The 23,671-nt window shown below is 40.7% G+C and overlaps 1 protein-coding gene across 1 annotated transcript; it reads right to left on the bottom strand.

Moving 5' to 3' along the window:
- Positions 1-3,759: 3,759 nt before the first annotated feature.
- On the bottom strand, positions 3,760-21,702 carry AMN1 (antagonist of mitotic exit network 1 homolog). Its single transcript, XM_060776801.2, has 7 exons — positions 21,429-21,702; positions 20,858-20,990; positions 15,542-15,686; positions 8,894-9,111; positions 7,417-7,473; positions 7,102-7,213; positions 3,760-4,320 (listed from the first exon to the last, which is right to left on the bottom strand). Exons 1-7 carry the CDS (start codon positions 21,482-21,484, stop codon positions 4,247-4,249), a joined length of 795 nt encoding a protein of 264 aa, XP_060632784.2. The 5' UTR covers positions 21,485-21,702; the 3' UTR covers positions 3,760-4,246.
- Between the last annotated feature and the right edge of the window lie 1,969 nt (positions 21,703-23,671).

Genomic DNA, 23,671 nt, shown 5'->3' with positions numbered 1-23,671 from the left:
TCTATATGTTACTGAGCTTTTTATTCTTTAAGGATGTAAACAAGATGCTTGCCTAAAATATTTTTTGATTGGAAGGGACATCTCTTGATGAAGTTTCTAGGCCAGGCATGGGCAAACTTTGGCCCTCCAGGTGTTTTGGACTCTAACTCCCACAATTCCTAACAACAATTGTGGGAGTTGAAGTCCAAAACACCTGGAGGGCCAAAGTTTGCCCATGCCTGGTCTAGACACTCCTTGAATGCCACTGGCTGGAGAGCAGTGAGGTGACATCTTCATATTCGACCAATTGCCTTACTTGATTGGTCATAATGGTGTTGAGACCCCCTAAGCATAATAACACATATAACAGTACATACATGATTAAATCAGATTTCAAAGCAAAGTTAAGTCCTCCTGAAATTTTCTAAAATCACAAACAATTTTTTAAAAGTTTAATAAAATAACTAGAGTAGGTAAGGTAAAGGTTTTCCCCTGACATTAAATCCAGTCATGTCTGACTCTGGGGTGTGGTGCTCATCTCCCATTTCCAAGCTGAAGAGCCGGCGTTACCGTAGACACCTCCAAGGTCATGACTACATGGCGCGCCGTTACCTTGCCAGAGCAGTACCTATTGATCTACTCACATTTGCATGTTTTCAAACTGCTAGGTTGGCAGAAGCTGGAGCTTACAGCAGAAGATCACACCACTCCCAGGATTTGAACCTGCGACCTTTTGGTCAACAAGCTCAGCAGCTCAGTGGTTTAACCCACTGTGGGCTCCCAGAGTAGTGACTCGCAATTTAAAATACAAAATACCAATTGAGTAACAGTTTTAGCTTGCCCACCAGAAATAAGGGTTGGAACCAGCTGGAGTTTTACTATACTATTTAATCCACATTTCTCGTTCCCCTTTGTTCTCTTCTGGTGCCCCCTTATCAGCAGTTGACAGGAGTAATTTCCCCCTCAACCTGGCTTTGCAGATCATCAAGTCCCACCCTTTGACCTTTCTTGTCTTTTATCTAAGGCCTCCTGCTGTTCTGTCTCTCAGGCCTCCCTCTCTGTCCATACCAGTGGTTCTCAACCTTCCTAATGCTGCAACTCCTTAACACAGTTCCTCATGTTGTGGCAACCCCCAAACATAAAATTATTTTCGTTGCTACTTCATAACTGTAATTTTGCTACTATTATGAATCGTAATGTAAATATCTGATATGCAGAATGTGTTTACATTCACTGGACGAAATTTGACACAAATACCCGATATGCCCAAATTTGAATACTGGTGAGGTTGGGGGGATTGATTTTGTCATTTGAGAGTTATAGTTGCTGGGATTTATAGTTAACCTATAATCAAAGAGCATTCTGAACTCCACCAATGATTGAATTGAACCAAACTTGGCACACAGAACTCCTATGATCAACAGAAAATAATTGAAGGGTTTGGTGGGCATTGACCTTGAGTTTAAGAGTTGTAGTTCACCTACATCCAGAGAACACTGTGGACTCTCACAATGATGGATCTGGACCAAACTTGGCACGAATACTCAATATGTCCAAATGTGAACACTGGTAAAGTTTGGAGAAAATAGACTTGACATTTGAGAGTTGTTGCTGAGATTTATAGTTTACCTACAATCTAAGAACATTCTGAACCCCACCAACAATAGAATTGGGCCAAAATTCCCACACAGAATCCCCATGACCAACAGAAAATACTGTGTTGTCTGATGGTCTCTGGTGACCCCTCTGACACACCTTCATGACCCCACCCCCCAGCGGTCCTGACTCCCAGGTTGAGAAATGCTGGTCTAAACCTTTTACTGGTATGGTACTTTTTCATTTTTTTCATATGACATTAGTTCTGTACAACTGTTGTACCAAGATGTATATATTCTAAAATGGAACTTCTTTCATCTGGCACAGAGAAACAACCACTGGCGGAAAAGATCCCTGAACAAATCTTGTAAGCAGCACCCATGCTGAGCACCATTATTTACTGTATTGTCGAAGGCTTTCATGGCCAGAATCACTGGGTTGTTGTAGGTTTTTCCAGGCTATATGGCCATGTTCTAGAGGCATTTTCTCCTGACGTTTCGCCTGCATCTATGGCAAGCATCCTCAGAGGTAGTGAGGTCTGTTGGAAGTAGGAAAATGGGTTTTATATATCTGTGGAATGACCAGCAGACAAACGAATTTTGTCTGCTGGAGCTAGGTGTGAATGTTTCAACTGACCACCTTGATTAGCATTTAATGGCTTGGAAGTGCTTGGGGAAATCTTTTGTTGAGAGGTGATTTGATGTGCCTGATTGTTTACTCAAAAATTACAACAGCAAAACAACAGAGAGTAAACACTCAGGCACATCAAATCTTTGTAGTCAGGAAAAAGTCACAATCTCTCTCCAGTGAATCTTAATCAGTAAAATGGGGCAATGTCTTATCTTTGAAAGACACAACTTTAAGGAAGTCTGAAGGATTTTCAGTCCTGTGATGTTTTAACAAAGATCCCAAATTCTAAGATAATTGCTTTAGATATACTGGACACATAAACTGACAACTCTTGAACTGCCTCCTGAAATCTGTAGCCCAGATTTTGTTGACACCAAGAATGTGGGATTTTAAGGTAAGAATTTTAGTAGCTCTGAAAATCCCAGCTTTTGGTTAGCTAGTCCTCTTCATCTTTGCACTACTCCAGCCAGAAGTGCCAGTGCTCCTTAGCTTCTCACAAAGAAGGTCCAAGCGGACCAAAGACAGGTAAATGTTGACCCTTCTAAAATCAATGGTTAGCAACTCTCATGCATAAATATATTGGAAAGCATGAGTGGGTGTTTGTTTCCAGTCTTTTGGTTGAGAGTTATGCACAGTAGTCCGAGGCATCACAATGTTAGCAATCAATGGTTAGCAACATTGTCTTAACCCTGGTAAGGTACAGGGGCACATCTTGAAGACCTGACTACATGGCTTTGAGAGGGTATGCCCTATTTGAAGATACTGTGTGCTTCAGGCATACATGCTGCGTGCGTACCATATTTGGAGATGATGAAGGTGTCTGGGCAGGCATGCCGAATTTGGTGATAGTGTGACTCCTGTGACAAACAGGAAGATTAATCAAGGTGTGCTTGCTCCATGATTGCTTCAGGTTGACCACAAGGTACACAGTGGTTGACCACAGGGTACAGGGAACTTGCTACATGATTGCTACATGATTGCTAAATGGTTGCCTGAGGGTATATAAGCTTCTTAGCTGCGCCGTTAGGGCGCAGCAGCTTGGGATCGGCATTACTATATGTATGCTGTCTGTCCGCCTTTCTCACTGATAAGTAGAAATAAACCTGTGTTTTGCTCTTAACTGTTTGGACTCCTGTGGTGGTCTCAAATAGCGTCCTGGCAAGTTCCCAGAGTGAGGGACGGCGTTTTCTAGGCTCATTTCCCCTTTCAGCCTCACATTGTGATGCCTCAGACAACTGTGCATAACTCTCAACCAAAAGACTGGAAACAAACACCCACTCATGTTTGCCTATATATTTTTGCATGAGAGTTTAAACTCAAGGTTTCAGCCCTTCTTGGTAAAGTTGATACTGAATTTGCACTCATGTTTAAAACTGTTACTCACAACAGAAAACAAAACACATTTATCACATTTGCGCCTACTATGTTCTTCACTGGATTAAAATGGGCATCCTGGCCAGTGGGTGTCAGGTAAGAGCTACAAATTATCTGATTCGCCTGGAAACTACAACAAAAACCATGACCACACTTGGCTACAAAAGAAATAAAAGAAACTTGAAGGTTGGTGCTTTTATTTCAACATCAGAACTAACACAAGTACAATGTGGCTACAATTATAACCAATATTTTGACACATAAATGGTCTTCATAAGTAATGGTTGAGAAGGTAGCCCATGAAACATTTCTTCAGGACTTGTTCCCACGCCTTGCTGGCTCACTACGTCCTAAATTTTGGCACCTTATCAGTACAGAATGCTGTATTTGGACCGTAATGGTTTGCAGATATTTGTTCGAGCCCTCAAATGCTATCCTTGTACAAAGACTAAAACAAAGGTCTTCCTTATTTTGAATATCAACATATTATTGATACAACTACAGATGGGCAAGAAGGAACACGTATGGCAACTTAGGCTGTCAACAGGAATAAATACAATCTATATTACCTTATGAGATGTTTTCCCAGCAATGGTTCTTTCCTGAAAAAGAACTACTGTTTACAACTTTACAAAAACAAAAATCAATAAACAAAACAAAACAAAAGTCAGTAAACAGTCCACGAAATCTGCTTAAATTTCTTTGGTCCAACCAGCTGTTCCAGGGCTATTCTTGAATGATCTGTGAAACACAGAGAGGGGAAACAGAAATGCAGAGGGATTACAAACAAATTCAATCATTCTATGCCTTTTATAAGTTTCAGAGAAATGGCAGTGGCTACCAAGGATGACTGGTCCCTAGGCAGCATTAGTGCTTTCTTGCTCTGCAGAATAACCCTCAACGTATCCATAGGTCAAATCAAAATCCATAATTGTAGCCCCAAAACCTGCCATTGACTTATATATGAAATCGATTTATAAAAGTAAAGATAAAGGTTTCCCCTGACATTAAGTCTACCCGTGTCCAACACTGGGGAGTGGTGCTCATCCCCATTTCTAAGCCAAAGAACCAGCATTGTCCGCAGACACCTCCAAGGTCATGTGGCAGCATGCCTGCATGGAGTGCTGTTACCTTCCTGCAGAACTGGTACCTATTAATCTACTCACATTTGCATCCTTTTGAACTGCTAGGTTGGCAGGAGCTGGGCTACCAGTGGGAGCTCACCCCACTCCCTGGATTCAGTCAACAAGTTCAGCAGCTCAGCAGTTTAAGCTGCTGCACCACCAGGGGGTTAAACTATATAATTTGACCTATACATGTTGATTTATAAATCGACTTATCAAAGTGTATAAATTGAGAGGGTTGTTGTAGGTTTTTTCGGGCTATATGGCCATGTTCTAGACGCATTTTCTCCTGACGTTTCGCCTGCATCTATGGCAAGCATCCTCAGAGGTAGTGAGGTCTACCTCTATTGGAACTAGGAAAGTGGATTTATATATCTGTGGAATCACCAGGGTGGGGCAAAGAACTCTTGTCTGTTGGAGCTAGGTGTGAATGTTTCAACTGACCACCTTGATTAGCATTTGATGGCCTGGCAGTGCCTGGGGCAATCGTTTGTTGAGAGGTGATTAGATGTGCCTGATTGTTTCCTCTCTGTTGTTTTGCTGTTGTAATTTTAAGAGTTTTTAAATATTGGTAGCCAGATTTTGTTCATTTTCATGGTTTCCTCCTTTCTGTTGAAATTGTCCACATGCTTGTGAATTTCAATAGCTTCTCTGTGTAGTCTGACTTATAAAGTGTATAAATTGACTTATACATGTTTAAATATGGTAATTTGAATCAGTCAGTAGCCCACATCAGGTGCCATACTGTGCCTGAACAGAGACAAACTTGAAATATTTAATCCATGGGGCTTTTTGGCAGTTTCATCTTATGCTTTCTTCTGCAGAAGTCATAAGATAGTCAATATTCCAAGTTTTAGTGAGACAGAGAAGGAAACATCTGGTATTTGATAAAGGTGGGAAAGAGAGAGAGAAAGGAAAAAAGACTAAACATTCAGGAGGCAGAGAGAAGACTGGCAGGATAGAAAATAAATGGGAAGAGAAGAAAACAGAAATAGCATGAGGAGTGAGAGTCTAAATCAGTGAAGCTGATACAGAGGGACAGAAAGGCCAGTGGGAATGAAAAAGGGAAAGCAAGAAGAGAAAAAGTGGAAAGTTGTCATGGGAATTAACAGGTATTTTAACTTGTCTTGCATAAATGAGAGGCCTTGGAATCATTACAGTGCGCCTCTTCTGTAAGATAGCTATTATCTATGATAGATAAAGAGGTAACTATCTGAATATGAGGCAAGCAATTATTTTTTACAAATGTGAAACAGCCGCAAACCCTTGTCCCATCCTCCTTCTTTAAGTAATCCTAGCGTTAGGTTGCTGTAAGTTTTCTGGGGTGTATGGCCATGTTCCAGAAGCATTCTCTCCTGATGTTTCACCCACATCTATAGCAGGCATCCTTAGAGGTTGCGAAGTCTGTTGGAAACTAGACAAGTAAGGTTGATATATCTGCACAATGTCCAAGGTGGAAGAAAGAACTCCTGCCTGTTTGAGGGAAGCATGAATGTTGCAATTAGCCACCTTGACTAGCATTGAATAGCCTTGCAGTTTCAAAGCCTGGCTGCTTCCTGGCTGGGGGAATCCTTTGTTGGGAGGTGTTAGCTGGCCCTGATTGTTTCTTGTCTGGAATTCCCCATTTTCTGAGTGTTGTTCTTTATTTGCTATCCTGATTTGAGGGTTTTTTTTAAATACTTGTAGCTAGGTTTTGTTCAAATCAGGACAGCAAATAAAGAACAACACACAGAAAACTGGGGAATTCCAGACAAGAAATGATTTGGGCCAACTAACACCTCCCAACAAAGGATTCCCCCAGGCAGGAAGCAGCCAGGCTTTGAAGCTGCACGGCTATTCAATGGTAATCAATTTGTCAATTGCAACATTCACACTTGCCTCAGGCAAGAGTTCTTTCTCCCACCCTGGACATTTCCAGATATATAAATCCCATTTGCCTAGTTTCCAACAGAGCTCACAACCTCCAAGAATGCCTGCTACAGATGCAGGCGAAACATCAGGAGAGAATGCTTCCGGAACATGGCCATACAGCCCAAAAAACTCACAGCAATCCAGTGATTCCAGCCATGAAAGCCTTGGACAACACAATCGTAGCATTCATTGAGGGTTGTCAACAGACTACCGTTTACTGTAAACTAGAATCAAATTCTTAGATGAAGTGATACCTTAATCAAATTCTAGAAATGTTACTCTTTTTAATTATAACTTGCTTTTGCCATGCTTGGTGGATCATTCTGAAAACTACAATGTGGAAAAGCAACTTTCAAATTCTACTGTTTCCCATCTAAAAAAAAATAAAGTCGTTTCATGCTTCTTTCTTATTATGGCTCCTCAGCAAACAATTTAAAATATATATTACAAATAAAGCAAAACTCTTTGCTTTGAGACTTCAAATGACCTGTTATCAGTGGGCATCCATGGAAAAGAAGAATGTATATCCTTGGACAGCAAGTGAGGACAGCTTCCACAGCTACATCTGTCAGATTCACACAACGTTCCATATGGATCTCCTATTTAAGAAGGACAAAAAATGGCCTCAGACAGAAATAATTAAAATAAATACATTAAAAATAATTTAAAACCACAATCCCTATGCATGCTTACTCAGAAATAAGGGTAGGGACTCCAGGGAAATGAATAAGAGCCAGCAACCTAAGCAATGTAAGTACATGACTAATAATTATGATTTGAACTGAACAAGTTGAAATATTACCTTTAAATTGTTTGAACAATTTCCGCTAACAAGAGCTATTACACCGTTGTCAGTAACCTGAGTGGGAGGAAAAAAAATTTTTTTGTTGACACAGAAATTGTACAATGCAGTAATTACTCAAATACAACAAAATAAAATTGAATAAAAACATAAATTATGAATCTTAAGCAGTATAAAAAGGTTAATGTTTCCCTTGATATTAAGTTTAGTAATGTCCAACTCTGGGGAGGGGGTGCTCATATCTAACCTAAAGAGCTGGCATTGTCCGTAGACACCTCCAAGGTCATGTGGCCAGCATAACTGCATGGAGCGCTATTACCTTCCCACTGGAGCGGTACCTATTGATCTACTCACGTTTGCATGCTTTCAAACTGATATGTTGGCAGAAGCTGGGGCTAACAATGGGAGCTCACCTTGCTCCCAGGATTTGAACCGCCAACCTTTCGGTCAGCAAGTTCAGCAGTTTAGCGATTCAACTGCTGCGCCACAGGGGGCTCCTTTAAGCACTATTGTCTGTAGTAATAACACAACTGTCATTATTAAATATAAACATCCAAGGATGCTGTTTCAGGAGCCAAGACTAAGCCTACACTTACTTGGTCTAAGATCTATTGAGTCTAATAGGAATCAAAGTAAACATGTCCCCCTGGAACTATAGCTTTTCTAACTCATCCCAATTTAATGGAACTAATGATACAGGAATCTAAACTGAGTGCAGGTCATGGATAACTGCTACTTGGGCAGTTCCTATTTTTGCATTTCCAGGCAGCTAGCCAGAATTGACTGTTTATCCATTCTACTTTCGATGAAACACCATTCAGCTCTGATGGCCCGAATTTGGGTTTGCTCACATAGGTTATTCAGCTTGGCAAGGACAGGGGAAAAGATCTATAGTCATGTGTTTACCCAAATGAAGCTTTTGCTAGCATTTTCAAGTACTACACAAGTGTCGAATGTATGAAACAAGATTGCTTGTTTGAGGCAAGTGTGAATGTTGCAATTAGCCAGCTTGATTAGAATTTAATAGCCTTGCAGCTTAAAACCTATCTGTTTTCTGCTGGGGGCATCCTTTTTGGGAGGTGTTAGCTGGTCCTGATTATTTCTTCCCTAGAATTCCCCTGCACTTGCCTAGTTTCCAACAGACCTCACAATATCTGAGGATGCCTGAACATAGATGTGGGCGAAATGTCAGGAGAGAATGCTTCTGGAACATGGCCATACATCCTGGAAAACTCACAGCAACCCAGTGATTTTGGCCATGAAAGCCTACAAAAACACATTGAACTCAGTATTATCAATTTTTATTAATAGAATATATTGATATTATTATCATTTAGATTATTTCACATGAATATTGGTTACAAATCTCCAAACACTGTTCTTATAACAAAGCTAATTCTGAGTTAGTTATCAAAACTGTACTTTTAACTTCTTACATCATTATGCCAAGATGTATTTTTATTGCTTCCTATCTTACTTGAGTAGATGAAAAGTCCACACTATGCAAGTGTTTGCAGGTCTGTCCGAATGCCTGTAGTGATGCATCTGTGATGCTGGAGCAACCGCCTATGTTAACTATTCGTAAAAGTGGACAGTGAAGGGCAAGGGCAAGGACTCCACTGTCTGTCAGGTTGCTGCATCGTTTAAAAGAGGCTTCATGCAAATAGGGGCACGACGAGGCCAGCGCTGCAACCCCTATTTGAGAGGAAAAAAACAATTAATTTACATAGAGATGGACTTCTACCTCCAGAATAAAAGTGTGCACAAAAAGAAATTATTATTTTAAGGACAGTGTAAAAAAACACATTTGCAGTACCCACATGAAAATTACAGTGTCTACTGAAGTAATTTTAATTGCAGTTTTATTGGGATTTATTAAAAAGCTAAAGGTTTCCCCTTGATATTAAGTCTAGTCGTGTCCACATGACTGCATGGAGTGCCCTCGGTAGCGCAGTGGGTTAAACCCCTGTGCCGGCAGGACTGAAGACCGACAGGTCGCAGGTTCGAATCCGGGGAGAGGCAGATGAGCTCCCTCTATCAGCTTCAGCTCCTCATGTGGGGACATGAGAGCAGCCTCCCACAAGGATGATAAAAACATCAATTCATCCAGGCATCCCCTGAGCAATGTCCTTGCAGACGGCCAATTCTCTCACACCAGAAGCAACTTGCAGTTTCTCAAGTTGCTCCTGACACGACAAAAAAAAACCTTCCTACTAAAGCGGTACCTATTGATCTACTCACATTTGCATGTTTTCGAATTGCTAGGTTGGCAGAAGCTGGGGCTAACAGCAGGAGCTCACCTCGCTCTTCAGATTTGAACCGCCGACTTTTTGGTCAGCCAGTTCAGCAGCTCAGCAGTTTAACCCACTGTGCCACTGGGGGCTCCTGGAATTTATTATGCTTTTGATATTTAGCACTGAACCAACTTACCACATATAACTCACATACAGATAATTTACTTGTTAACAATAAAGTCTTAGAGACTGCTATATGATGTAGTTAAATTGTGGACAGGCCATTTCCTTTAAAATTAGCTAATTACTAGTAAGTGAAAAATAGAATTGCCTGGTATCTCTTTGCAGCTGCAATTTTTCTGATGTAGCATGTGGCTGTCTTGATAGGACAAAGTATTTGCTTGTTTATATGTTAGCCTGCTACTACACTCAATTTCTAAAATTAAAAGGTATACCTTATTTTTTTATATACTACTAACTAATCAAATGAATGGCATGGTGCCTAAAATGGCTCGGAGCTATATCTTTTCTTTTAAAGCTTCCCTCCTGCTGGCAACACATTCAAACCCATGTTCAGAATGTCTGAATTTTACCATGATAAATACCAACACCTCAGTCTGAGTCAATCTGGATAAACTTTTAAATTCTGGCCACTTCTGACAAGATATTGCTGTAATTAGTGGTTAAGTGTCAAAGAACACCAAATAAATACATAGTCTGAGACTGATAAGAATTGCATAAAATGGAGCACAAGTGTTGAACCATAAAAAAAAGAGAGAGCAGGCAAGAAATTGAAAAAAAAACATTGCGATTTGGCAGGGAAAAAATGCCTCTCCAGAAAGCGACATGGAAGTGATTCATCTTCAAGACAGAAGAATTGTGGGACACGACATGCCTGGGTGGAACAGAAAGCAACAATGGACTAATTAATTACAGAATTTGATTTAGTTTGTGTGACTGATGAATCATACCTAGCTGGACCAGAACAGGGAGTAACAAAGGAAGAATCGAGTGATGGATGGATCACTGAAAGAAGAGGAACCTCTAAAAAAGGGAGGCTCTCCAATTTGAAGGTGTGCCAGACTCATTCAACACTGTCCAATGTCTGGTCACCTGTTTTAGGTGGAAAACCTAAAGGCACCCTGTAACAGAGTGAGGAGTAAAGAAGAATGTGTGATGAGACAGTGGGGTTGGGAAAGAAGGATTGAAAAGGAGAATGCCTAGAGCAGTGGTTCTCAACCTGGGGTCCCCAGATATTTTTGGCCTTCAACTCCCAGAAATCCTAACAGCTGTTAAACTGGCTGGGATTTCTAGGCCAAAAACATCTGGTTGAGAACATCTGGTTGAGAACCCAGGTTGAGAACCACTGGCCTAGAGCTATTTGGGAGGGGGAGATGCAGAAAGAATGGATGATTTGTATTGCCCTTGGATCTATTTGCCACAAAGACATAATACGTATTTTGTGGTTGCTTGTGAGCCTGCCAGGTGACGTTTGCTGACTCTCCAAGATAACAGTTAATCCTTTTTGCACCTAGTGTTTATAGGAAGCAGAGTTATTTTTTTAATTTGCTGAAGCTGCTGAGCTGTTTGTTTTCTTTATCAGGCTTTGATTTAGAGAGTAAATACAATGCAAGCAGAGATCCCTCTTTTTAGCGTAGCATATGGTCCCGTTCCATTTAAAAAGAAAACGTTTCATTTTTCAAATCCCATCACATGCTGTTATTTTCAACCCTTTCTCCCAAAATGAACCATATTCTGTTCCACCAATAGCGCAATTCTGAAAGCCAAGGTGACTATGAAGGAGAAAATACAGCGAAAGCAAAGTAGTGATATCTTAAAATTGTGCTATTCTGAATGATTTAATTAATTTTTAAACATTACTGTGCCAGGCTCATGCAGCTGGATTTTGGAAAAGAAGTGGAGCATCAATGTTATTATTATACTGGATGCTGTGCCAAAAGATGACGACGATGATGATGATGATGACGATGATATATATCCCACATTTTCTCTTAAAAGAGACTCAAAGCAGCCATTATCTTTTAAGATCAAACAATGAGGTTATCTGGCCAGCATTACAAACAACAGAACCAAGCATGAAAAGGAAAAAGAAAAAAAGGCTTGGGAGATAAGGAGTGAGAGAGCTGAGAAAGGGGCTCCTGGAGAGAGTAAGGATCAAAGCAAAAGATTGAAGAAACAAAGCCATGATTGAGTGCATTGATAAAAAGAGTTCTGAACTGAAGCTGTTCATCAGCCTGACAGCCTCTTTCACCTCTTCTTCAAAACAGGGCTTGCTGTGATATGAGGCCAGTGAAACCCAAGCAACTAGGTGAGCATAAATGAGCATTAAAACTCATTTGTTGTTCAACAACTCTTTTATACAAGTTCTTTTAAAATTGATAATGATATGAAGAATAAGGTTTTTGCTTTTGTTCAATAGTTCATATCATTGTATTTATTTCTCCGACAGCACAGCTGAATATACACTGTAATTGCGATTTCTGAAGTGGAGACTTGCGTTGGCATTAAATCTGACTCATAAAGTGCAACTTTAAGGAATTCCTTTTTTCTTCCAAAACAATGAATTCCTATGGCACCTGCTAGATTAACATTTTTATTACAGCATAGACTTTCATGGCCTATAACATGTTTAGTCCACATATAACAAATTGTTTAGTTTTTAACACATTGTAAGACTCTTAATGAAAGCATGCAATAACGAAGCCTAACATCTATTGCATTGGAGAACCTATGACATTTCAATCTTTTGTTGTTTTTGCTCTAGTATCGTCAAGAAAGACTTAAAAAAAACACTAGAAAAATTTGAACACATAGATGATAATAAGAAGGGTTTTTTTTTTAGTGTCAAGAGCAACTTGAGAAACTTTAGTGAAGTCGCTTCTGGTGTGAGAGAATTGGCCATCTGCAAGGACATTGCCCAGAGGACACCCAGGTATTTTGATGTTTTACCCTCTTTTTGGGAGGCTTCTCTCATGTTCCCACATGGGGAATTGGAGCCGATAAACAGAGCTCATCTGCACTCTCCCAGCTTTGAACCTCCGACCTGTAGGTCTTCAATCCTGCCGGCACAAGAATTTAACCCATTGTGTAAACTCTCATAATAGAGATTAAAGTGAAATAAAGCAGATATTAGCAATGGGAATTCACAAAAGTTAGTTGAAGAAAACATTTAAATCTTCCTGGGATTTTCTTCTGACCTCAGAACATCTATCTTTGAACCAAACAAGCAAATAACCCTTTAAAAGGAAGATTTGAAAGAAAAACAGAATAACTGGAATGTATCCGCAACCGCCTTAGTTATTTAGGATCACAGGTCCTACCATGCTGGTTTGTCATGCTTTTGTATTCGCTTCCTAACACTAGTTGATGAGATGTACTACACAACTGGTGATGCTGGGAAGAGAGACTGTTTTTTATTCTCTGTTTGGGATAATGAGCAGCTGTGTGGGAGAGGAAAACCAAGCCTGAGCCGCCAAGGTCATTCCTGTGAGAAAGCTGATATAAGGGAGAAGGAGTAAGGCTTGGCAAAACTGTGTGCTGTGGTTATCTCTGTTTTCTGCATAAAGTTGCCTTAATCAACTAAGAATTTGTTTTTCTGAACTGGGGTTTGCTAATACATCATATTAGTCTACAAAAGCATATGCTACCAACTACGCTTTCGCTCAATTTCTAAGGTGCTACAAGGTCACTTTGCATATTTTCTTTTCCAGGAGCGACTTGAAAAATGACTTGAAAGTTGCTTCTGGTGTGAGAGAATTGGCTATCTTCAAGAATGTTTCTCAGGGGACGCCGGGATGTTTTGACGTTTTATCATCCCTGTGGGAGGCTTCTCTCATGTCCCTGCATGGGGACCTGGAGCTGACAGAGGGAGCTCATCTGTTTTCTCCCAGACATCATAACAGAGTGTGGTTTGGCAATTTGCAGTTCACAACATTTTAAAGAGGTTTTAAAGAGATTGCCTTATGTTTTTTATATATGTCCACCTAAAATCAATGTGACAGTAGTAAAACAATTCCCACTCCTTAAGAGTAAACTCAGTATCAATGTAACTGTTGACAAAAAAAACCCACTTCACATTCATCTACCTAAAAATGTTTGTAAATGGCATGAAAACATAGTCATCTGCACTGGTTTATGAAAGGGAAAATATCCAGACTCCACAGGTAGACAGTACCAATGCTGTTAAACACAGTACTCCTCATCCAAAAAGATTTATAGTCCACCAAGAACATTCAATAAAAAAAGAAATAAAATGATTTCCCCTTTCCCGCTCAGTGAGGCAATGTCCCTCAATGCCCACTTTTCAACCCTTTATATATTTTTATTAAAAGTCCATAGAAATGTACTGATTCATACCAGCAAACATACAAACGGAGTCTGCAGCTGCGAATCCTTCCTGCAGCAAACCCAATTATTAAATGTATTCATTCTCCCTCCAATGTGTCCATTTTTACATACTTTTATCCCCTACCCTGTCTTTTCCCACATATCTCGCCCCCCAAAAATCCTATATTTAAAATTTAAATTTAAAACAGTTTTCTTGACACTGCTTTTCATGTCCAACCAGCCATTTTGATGTACTTTGGTATGAGTTACCTACCCCAGATAGGGGTACCTACCCCTATCTGCACATGTGAGGAAAGCTAAACAAAAATAAACACAATGTTTTTAACTTCTTTAATGAAATATTACTAATATGATCTGCTGTACCCTTTCCTCTCTATATCTTAGTTTATGACATGTATGAATTAAATAGGATTTCTGCACAAAGCCAGCCACAGAGGTCATTGCCCCTTGCTGACCTTGCTGTGGAATTTCCTGAGACATCTGGAATGGGCAACTCACAAAACAAAAGGTAACAATCAAGGTCCATTGTGTACACATGCTGGTCAACAAGCAGTTTCCTCTGCAAGATCAGATAAATGCCAGCTGATCACTTCCATTGAACTGACCACGGAAACAGGAACTCCAAATGTACACACATACCAGATCCCTTTGTCTGTCACCCAAGATTTGATTGAAGACAATCATCAACTTTTTGTGTCAAGGCACCTGACCCTCACCTCTCCCAGGAAACTTCCTCCTCACTCAACATTAGAACAATTGAAACAATCAAAGACTTATTTGCATTCCCCAGGAGGGGAGGGGGGGGAACAGACTTCCTGGGGTTCACCTCCTCCCAGGAGAGCTGCCTTTCAACAGCTGATTGGCCCTGCCTGGGTCAATCCTCTCCATCTCCTCCCCTCTGCGTAAAAAGCCAGGTCTGAAGTTTCGCTCCAAAAACCGGAAGGAATGGGGCCTGGTTGATGTCACTGGGAAGGGAGTTCTGCAGCCAAGGGGTTACCACTGAGAAGGCCCTGTTTCTTGTCTCAACCAATCATGCTTGGGAAAAGGTTGGGACAGAGAGCAGGGTCTCCCCAGCTGTTCTTAAAGCTCTTGTAGGTTCATAGATACATTTGGACAGGTAAGGTATTCTACCATACTTTATGGAAAAAATATTTGGAAATTATTAATAAAAATGGAATCCCCTCCAAAAAGTGTTGATAATAAAGAAGCATTTGCAACAGATTTGTGTAAAAGTCTAAAGCAGCCACTAGGTGATCTTAAGAAAACCTTTTTGTGATCCCGGACCCGGAGTTTAAGAAGCCCTGGTATAGGGAACATGGGGGGCAACTTCGTTACATGAAAATGCTCAAAACCATGAAGAAAGATCACATGTACAGTCTTTGGAGCACAACAGAGAAACTTGGGATATTTAGTTTACCTGTATTAAGCAATGATTTTGTAACATAACTTAAAATAAAACTCTGAAAAAAACCCCTTTTATTCTGTCTGTGCTGTTTTAAATAAACATCACATAAAAAACTTACCTTCTGAGGTAACAGCCAGTCTTTTATCTTTCCAAACATTAACATTTATTTTTTTAAGTTGCTTGCAGTTACAAAGCTGTAGAAGAGCATTATCTGAGATATCACAATCCCGAAGGTCCAGAGCCTCCACTGCAGGGTGCAGAATCTAAAACGTAAAAATGGCTCACAATTAACATGGTACAACACAGCACTCTTCCTCTTACCCTGTACATTCTCAGCTGGCTAGGAAAATGGGGATTGCTATCCAATACACTGAAGGCACCATATCCCATCTGACCTTGGAGTCGCCCTGGTTAGTACTTAGATGACAGACCACCAAAAAAGCAGGTGCTATAGGCTATACTGAAGGTGCCAGCCACAGATGCGAAATGTTTGAAGAAAATGCTGCTGAACATGGCCATACAGCCTGAAAAACTCACAGCAACCTAGTGATTCTGGCCATGAAAGCCTTCGACAAAGTAGAGATATGTTATGACACACAAAAATCAGAAATTATTTCTATTCAAAACTTACAATATTCGCATGTGAAACGAATCTGACAGTAAAGCCTTTCACCAATAAACAAAAGATATGTAGAACTTTATAAAGACAAACTGAATCCTTCCTCCAAAATGCATCCAAGGATGCCTTTTGTTTCATTAGATACTTCTCATATTATTTCCATTAAACAGAGGCTGGGTGGCCATCTGTCAGGAGCGCTTTGACTGGGTGTTCTTGCATGGTAGGGGGTTGGACTGGATGGCCTTTGTGGCCTTTTCCAGCACCATGACTCTATGATTGTATTAGATGTTTGCCTTTTTTATACTTCAGCAGATTAACTTGGCTACTTTTTGAAATAATTTCTTGTTTTCTATAAAATGCTTATCCATCCATTTTGTTACAAAATGATAATCCGCAATTGTTTCCACTGCACTAGCCAATATTTAGTAAGACATCAAGGAGGCTTTTGTGAGAAAATTGGGATGGAATATTTGCAAAATATATCTCATTTCAGCTTTAACCTTGGACCAATCATCTCAAAATGTTCCCTCAACTGTTAAATTTTGCATTGATTATATCTACTTGTTATTGAAACATTCATCAGTAGGTCAAAGCGATTCAAGGGACCAATGAACACAGTTCTGCTTTTATTTCAAGCTGACCATTTTGTATTGCCTCAAGCAATCAGCTATATTGAAGATTTATCCATGCTTGGCTATTTTAACAAATTTAGCATGATAAATAGACCTGAAAGCTGAGAAAATAACTTTAATAGTCTTTAGGCTGCTAAGAACCTGATCCACACTAAGATTTGAATACTGCTATAAATCCGCAGTTCATCCAAAACATTACAGGAGATGGGTTGTTGTAGGTTTTTCGGGCTGCATAGCCATGTTCTAAAAGCATTCTCTCCTGATGTTACAGGTTATATATAAGCTTGTTGATTTCATATGGCTCACTTGAACTGACTTGGAATTATTTATGAAATTAGCAGAACACGTAAAAAAAGAATATGTAAAAAAAAAAAGAGTGTCAAGAATTGAAATTACAATATTACTTCAACAAGACCAACAATGTAAATAAAACTCTGAACTGCTGTGAATGTTGAACAAAATTGTCATCTGACATTAAGTACAGTCGTGTCTGACTCTGGGGGTTGGTGCTCATCTCCATTTCTAAGCCAAAGAGCCGGCATTGTCCGTCAACACCTCCAAGGTCATGTGGCCAGAATAACTGCATGGGGTGCTGTTACCTTCCCACCAGAGCAGTACGTACTGATCTACTCACATTCGCATGTTTTTGAACTGCTAGGCTGGCAGAAGCTGGGGCTTATATACCCTTAGGCAAGCATACATTTAGCAATCATGTTCCAAAGTCTGTATCCTGTGGTTAATCATTATGTATCACTAAGTATGTTGTAACTAAGCATTTTAGCTTTGGACCCTGCTTATCAGTAGGTGTGGAGCAATCATGTACCCTGCTTATCAATCACTGTGTACTTTGTGGTCAAGGCTGTAGCAATCATGGAGCCAGCATGCTCTGGGTCACTTGCTCCATTTAGCACACTTCGAGACATGGCATTCCCTCTCAAAACAACTTGAAGTTACTCAACAACACCAATCCTAATTACTTAGGTGATCCCTCATAGTCCAAGGCTGATGGTCCTCCAAGTTCGGTGTCCTGGCGGTGGGTCTGTAGGTGACTGTGGAGCCCTATTCTTGATCTGCATCTTCTTCCGCAGTGAGGACATTGGTTTCCAGGTGGAAGGCAGTCTCGGTCGGGGTTAGCTTGATGTGCCTTCCTCTTGGCACGTTTCTCTCTTTCACCCTCCATCCGTGCCTCTTTAAATTCTGCAGCACTGCTGGTCACAGCTGACCTCCAACTGGAGTGCTTAAGGGCTAGGGCTTCCCAGTTCTCAGTGTCTATGCGAGTTTTTGAGGTTGGCTTTCAGCCCATCTTTAAATCTCTTTTCCTGTCCACCAACATTCCGTTTTCCATTCTTGAATTCGGAGTAGAGCAACTGCTTTGGGAGACGGTGGTCGGGCATCCGGACAACATAGCCAGTCCAGCGGAGTTGATGGCGGAGGACCATCGCTTCAGTGCTGGTGGTCTTTGCTTCTTCAAGCACACTGACATTTGTCCACCTGTCTTCTCAAGAGATTTGCAGGATTTTCCGGAGGCAACGCTGATGGAATCGTTCCAGGAGTTGCATGTGACGTCTGTAGACGTTTCACAGGCATACAGCAGGGTTGGGAGGACAATAGTTTTATAGACAAGCACCTTGGTATCCCTACGGATGTCAATGTCCTCAAACACTCTTTGCTTCATTCGGAAAAATGCTGCACTCGCAGAGCTCAGGTGATGTTGTATTTCGGTGTCGATGTTGACTTTGGTGGAGAGGTGGCTGCCAAGGTAGCGGAAATGATCAACACCATTAAGCTCTATCTCTGGCATTGGAGAGCGGTTGGCTGGTGACTGCTGGAACAGCACTTTGGTTTTCTCAATGTTCAAAGACAGCCCGAGTTTCTTGTATGCTTCTGCGAAGGTATTTAGAGTGGCTTGTAGATCTTCTTCTGAATGTGCACAGATGACGTTGTCATCAGCATACTGGAGTTCTATAACAGATGTTGTTGCAACCTTTGTTTTGGCTTTCAGTCTGCTGAGGTTAAACAGTTTGCTATCTGTCTGATAGATGATTTCCACTCCGCTGGGAAGCTTCCTATCAACAAGGTTAAGTATCATAGCGATGAAGATGGAGAATAAAGTTGGGGCGATAACCCATCCCTGTTTGACACCTGATTCCACCTTAAATGGGTCGTTTTGGGAGCCACTGCTGTCCAAAACTGTTGCCATCATGTCATCATGGAGGAGCTGCAGGATGTTCACAAATTTGTTAGGGCACCCGATTTCTGGAGGATGGTCCAGAGAGCGCTGCGATTCACTGTGTTGAATGCCTTTGCAAGGTCAATGAATGCCATGTACAGAGGTTGTTTTTGTTCCCTGCATTTTTCTTGGAGCTGTCGTGCAGTGAAGATCATGTCCACTGTTCCTCTGGAGGGCCATTCTGGGATTCTGGGAGGGTGTCTTCTGAGAGGGGCAGAAGGCGGTTTGCAAGGATTCTTGTCCCCTTTTTTGTAGAGGGTGATGATGGTGGCATCCTCGAAATCTGTTGGGATTTTCTCGGGCACCCACACTTTTTCTATGAGCTGGTGGAGTTGGTGTGTCACCTCAGGTCCTCCCCCTTTAAAGATTTCAGCAGGGATCCCATCAGGTCCGCTGGCTTTGTTATTTTTTTGTTGGTTGGTGGCATCGTGGTTTGTTGTTGCGGGATTTGTGAGAGGACCTCTTCGGCCACATTGGAGGCTTTGGTAGTGTTCTTTCCAATGTTGTGCAATTGATTTTTGGTCCTTCAGGAGTTTGGTTCCATCTGATGAGCGTAGAGTATGTATGCCATGGTTCTTGGTCCACCTTTGTGGCTTTGAAAAATCCCTGAGCATCATGGGTATCTGCCAGGTGTTGTCCACCAGATATTGTTGAGTTCTCTTGTCCTTCTTTGGACCTCAGCTTTTGCACTGGCGTATATCTTTTTCTTAGCAGCACAGTTGATGTCTCTCTGCCATGTTTGGTTAAAATTGTTCTTCAGTTTAAATATTGTAATTTTTTTTCGTGTCAGGAACGTCTTGAGAAACTGCAAGTCGCTTCTGGTGTGAGAGAATTGGCCATCTGCAGGGACGTTTCCCAGAGGATGCCCTGATGTTTTGATGTTTTACCATCCTTGTGGGAGGCTTCTCTCATGTCCCCACATGGGAAGCTGGCGCTGACAGAGAGAGCTCATCCGCGCTCTCCCCGGATTTGAACCTGCAACCTATCTGTCTTCAGTCCTGCCAGCACAAGAGTTTAACCCATTGCACCACTGAGAGCTCCTAATATTGTGTTATTCTTTCATCTTTTGCACTACAAATCTGATATGTGGTTGAAGAGGTTCTTTCACAAATCCCGGAACAACAAACCAGGGATGAGCTTGCAGCACTGCCTAGCTTGGAAGATGTCAGTAATGCCATCAGCCAACAAAAAAATAACAAAGCCAGCAGACCTGATAGGATCCCTGGTTAAATCTTTAAAGAGGGAGGACCTGAGCTGACACAACAACTCCACCAAATCATTCAAAAAGTGTGGGAGACCGAGAAAATTCCAGCAGATTTCCAAGGACGCCAGCAAAATGTATTGTCTGGCCCCTCAATGGTCTGCTTCCCTGGAGACTAGGACGCAGAACAATGGCTTCAAACTACAAGAGAGAAGATTCCATCTGAACATGAGGAAGAACTTCCTGACTGTGAGAGCCGTTCAGCAGTGGAACTCTCTGCCCCGGAGTGTGGTGGAGGCTCCTTCTTTGGAAGCTTTTAAACAGAGGCTGGATGGCCATCTGTCAGGGGTGATTTGAATGCAATATTCCTGCTTCTTGGCAGAGGGTTGGACTGGATGGCCCATGAGGTCTCTTCCAACTCTTTGATTCTATGATTCTATGAGGGATTGTGAACCGGCCCTCGGCTTACAAAGTTTGAGGACCCCTGACATAGAGCACGTTCAATGTATTGTCGAAGGCTTTCATGGCTGGAATCACTGGGTTGTTGTAGGTTGTTTCTGGCTGTATGGCCATGGTCTAGAGGCATTCTCTCCTGACGTTTCGCCTGCATCTATGGCAAGCATCCTCAGAGGTAGTGAAGTCTGTTGGGGCATGTTAATAATAGAGCATGTTAATAATGATCATGTGACAATTTTATAAGACACAACAACAACAAACAATAACCAAAAAAAGCAGTCAAAAACGACCTTTACCATACTAATATTCGAATCCGTGATCAGTCCTCGGACACTGAGCGATTTAATTAATTTATCTTTGAGGTTGGGAGGCAAAGGCTTAATATCCGCAGCGTATCTGGATATGTTTCTTGTTAAGCAGTAAATGCATCTAAAGAGGAGGAAAAAATATGATTAAGAAGGCAAGATACTGTCTTGTTGACGGTGAAGTCAATCTGGAGGCCTATTTTATACATTGTAAACAATGGGGGAAAACAGGTCTGGGCAAATTTTGGCTCTCCAGGGGTTTTGGACTTCAACTCCCATAATTCCCAACAGCCTACCAATACAATTTGGGTTATTATGATGTGAGAAGGTAGGCCTGGCTGGCCACTGTTGTTGACAGCATGAATTGATGTATCTAGAGCAGGCCTGGGCAAGCTTGGGCCCTCCAGGGGTTTTGGACTTCAACTCCCACAATTCTTAACAGCCTACCGGCTGTTAGGAATTGTGGGAGTTGAAGTCCAAAACCTCTGGAGGGCCCAAGCTTGCCCAGGCCTGCTCTAGATGCGCCCTACGTGAGCTAGAAGGCTTCCTTTCCACCACTTACTGGTCTAAGAGGGACCTGACGGCCCCACACCTGCTGCCTTCGCCGAGGGAACTCATCGCCGCCCCCGCCCGCCCTTTCCCTCTCAGTCCGGGGAATCCCTCCAGTAAGGGGCCGTCCCTCAATTCCGAACACAGCACATTCTAGCTTCATAGCACGGCTCAACCACTTGGTCTCCCTAACAGGAAGGAATGAGGTGAAGAATTTGCCCGGAGTCCCTAAGAGGAATGTTGTTTGGAGGCGCAGCGGCCATCTTGGTCGGCTCTCTTGAAAGGCGAAAGGCTGTCCTAGAGAGTCCCTAAGAGAGAGGCGGGAGCGGAGCATGTCGGGAAATGTAGTTTAAGGACGTGGCGGCCATATTGGCTGTCCTAGGCTTTTCCATAATGCTGTGCACTGTGTATTGGACTGATTACTCAATATGGATTCTATACTGTATAGAATTCATATTGCTCCTTAAGATTATTTGAATATTCTTCATTCTTAGAAATCTCAGAATTATTATAATAAATATTAAGAGCTCATATTCTTGTTAATTAATAATAGCTAATTAATTAATTATAACTAATTAATTAACAATAGCTCATTATTAATCGATAGTAACTAATAGTAGTTAACATTTAATAGTAGATAATTAGTCAATTAGTAATATTCTTAATTAATTACAACTAATTAATTAACAATAGCTCATTATTAATTGATAGTTAACATTTAATAGTAGATAATTAGTCAATTAGTAATATTCTTAATTAATTATAACTAATTAATTAACAATAGCTCATTATTAATCGATAGTAGCTAATAGTAGTTAACATTTAATAGTAGATAATTAGTCAATTGGTAATATTCTTAATTAATAATAGCTAATTAATTAATAATAACTAATTAACCAATTAATTAACAATAGCTCATTATTAATTGATAGTAACTAATAGTAGTTAACATTTACTAGTAGATAATTAGTCAATTAGTAATATTCTTAATTAATAATAGCTAATTAATAATAACTAAATAACTAATTAATTAACAGTAGCTCATTATTAATCGATAGTAACTAATAGTTAACAATTAATAATAGATAATTAGTCAATTACTGATAGATATTTAATAGTTATTAATAATCACTAATACATTAATAGTTACTTATAATAACTAAATAATAGTTAATAGTTGTTAGTTAATAATAGTTAATTGATAATAGCCGATTATTTACTTATTTACAACATTTATATGCCGCCCTTCTCACCCTGAAGGGGACTCAGAGCGGCTTACTATATATATATATATATATATATATATATATATATATATATATATAAAATCATTGTTAGTTAATAATAGTTAATTGATAATAGCTGATTATTTATTTACTTATTTACGACATTTATATGCCGCCCTTCTCACCCTGAAGGGGACTCAGTGCGGCTTACAATAAAGCATAAAGACATTACATATATTAGAAACCAACACTTTCTGATTACTTTATTTTCCAGATCAACAGACTGGGCCACAGCAATGCCTGGCAGGGGAGAGCTAGTGTGTGTGTGTGTGTGTATATATATTGTTAATAATTGTTAGTTAATAATAGTTAATTGATAATAGCTGATTATTTATTTACTTATCTACAACATTTATATGCCACCCTTCTCACCCTATCTATCTACTAGCTGTCCCCTGCCAGGCATTGCTGTGGCCCAGTCTGTTGATCTGGAAAATAAAGTAATCAGAAAGTGTTGGTTTCTAATATATGTAATGTCTTTGTGCTTGAGGGTAAACAGTATTTCTTGCTGTTTCTTTGTCAGTGTTGATGTGGAGAGTGTCTGGTTTGCCCACCCTGCAACATGCAACATATCATCGTCCTTCTTTAAGGGTCCCTTTCAAATCTATGATACTATATCTCTCTGTGTGTGAATCATATCTATCTATCTCTATGGCTGGATGGCTCTTTGTCAGAAGGGCTTTGATTACATTTTCTTGCCCTGATGAATGGAGTTGGATTGGATGGCCTTAAGTATTTTCTGTTGGTCATGGGGGTTCTGTGTGGGAAGTTTGCCCCGATTCTGTCGTTCATAGGGTTGAGAATGCTCTTTGATTGTAGGTGAACTATAAATCCCAGTGACTACAACTCTCAAATCTAAGGTCTGTTTCCTCCAAACTCGATCTGTGTTCATACTTGGGCGTATTGAGTGCTTGTGCCAAGTTTGGTCCAGATCCATCATTGTTTGTGTCCACAGTGCTCTCTGGATGTA

This window comes from Anolis sagrei, chromosome 5 (genome assembly GCF_037176765.1).
Source record: "Anolis sagrei isolate rAnoSag1 chromosome 5, rAnoSag1.mat, whole genome shotgun sequence".
NCBI lineage: Eukaryota > Metazoa > Chordata > Lepidosauria > Squamata > Dactyloidae > Anolis > Anolis sagrei.
The sequence above is the reverse complement of the archived record's forward strand: the minus strand, read 5'-3'. Positions and strand labels throughout refer to the sequence as shown.

Excerpts from the sequence above, each read along its gene's own strand:
- AMN1 (XM_060776801.2), bottom strand. The coding sequence starts at position 21,484 with ATGAGTTCCCTCGGCGAAGGCAGCAGGTGTGGGGCCGTCAGGTCCCTC. Across the intron at positions 20,991-21,428 it reads GTCAGGTCCCTCTTAGACCA|ATGCATTTACTGCTTAACAA; the intron begins GTAAGTGGTGGA and ends CCTCCTCTTTAG. Across the intron at positions 4,321-7,101 it reads TGGATGCCCACTGATAACAG|ATCATTCAAGAATAGCCCTG; the intron begins GTCATTTGAAGT and ends TGTGTTTCACAG.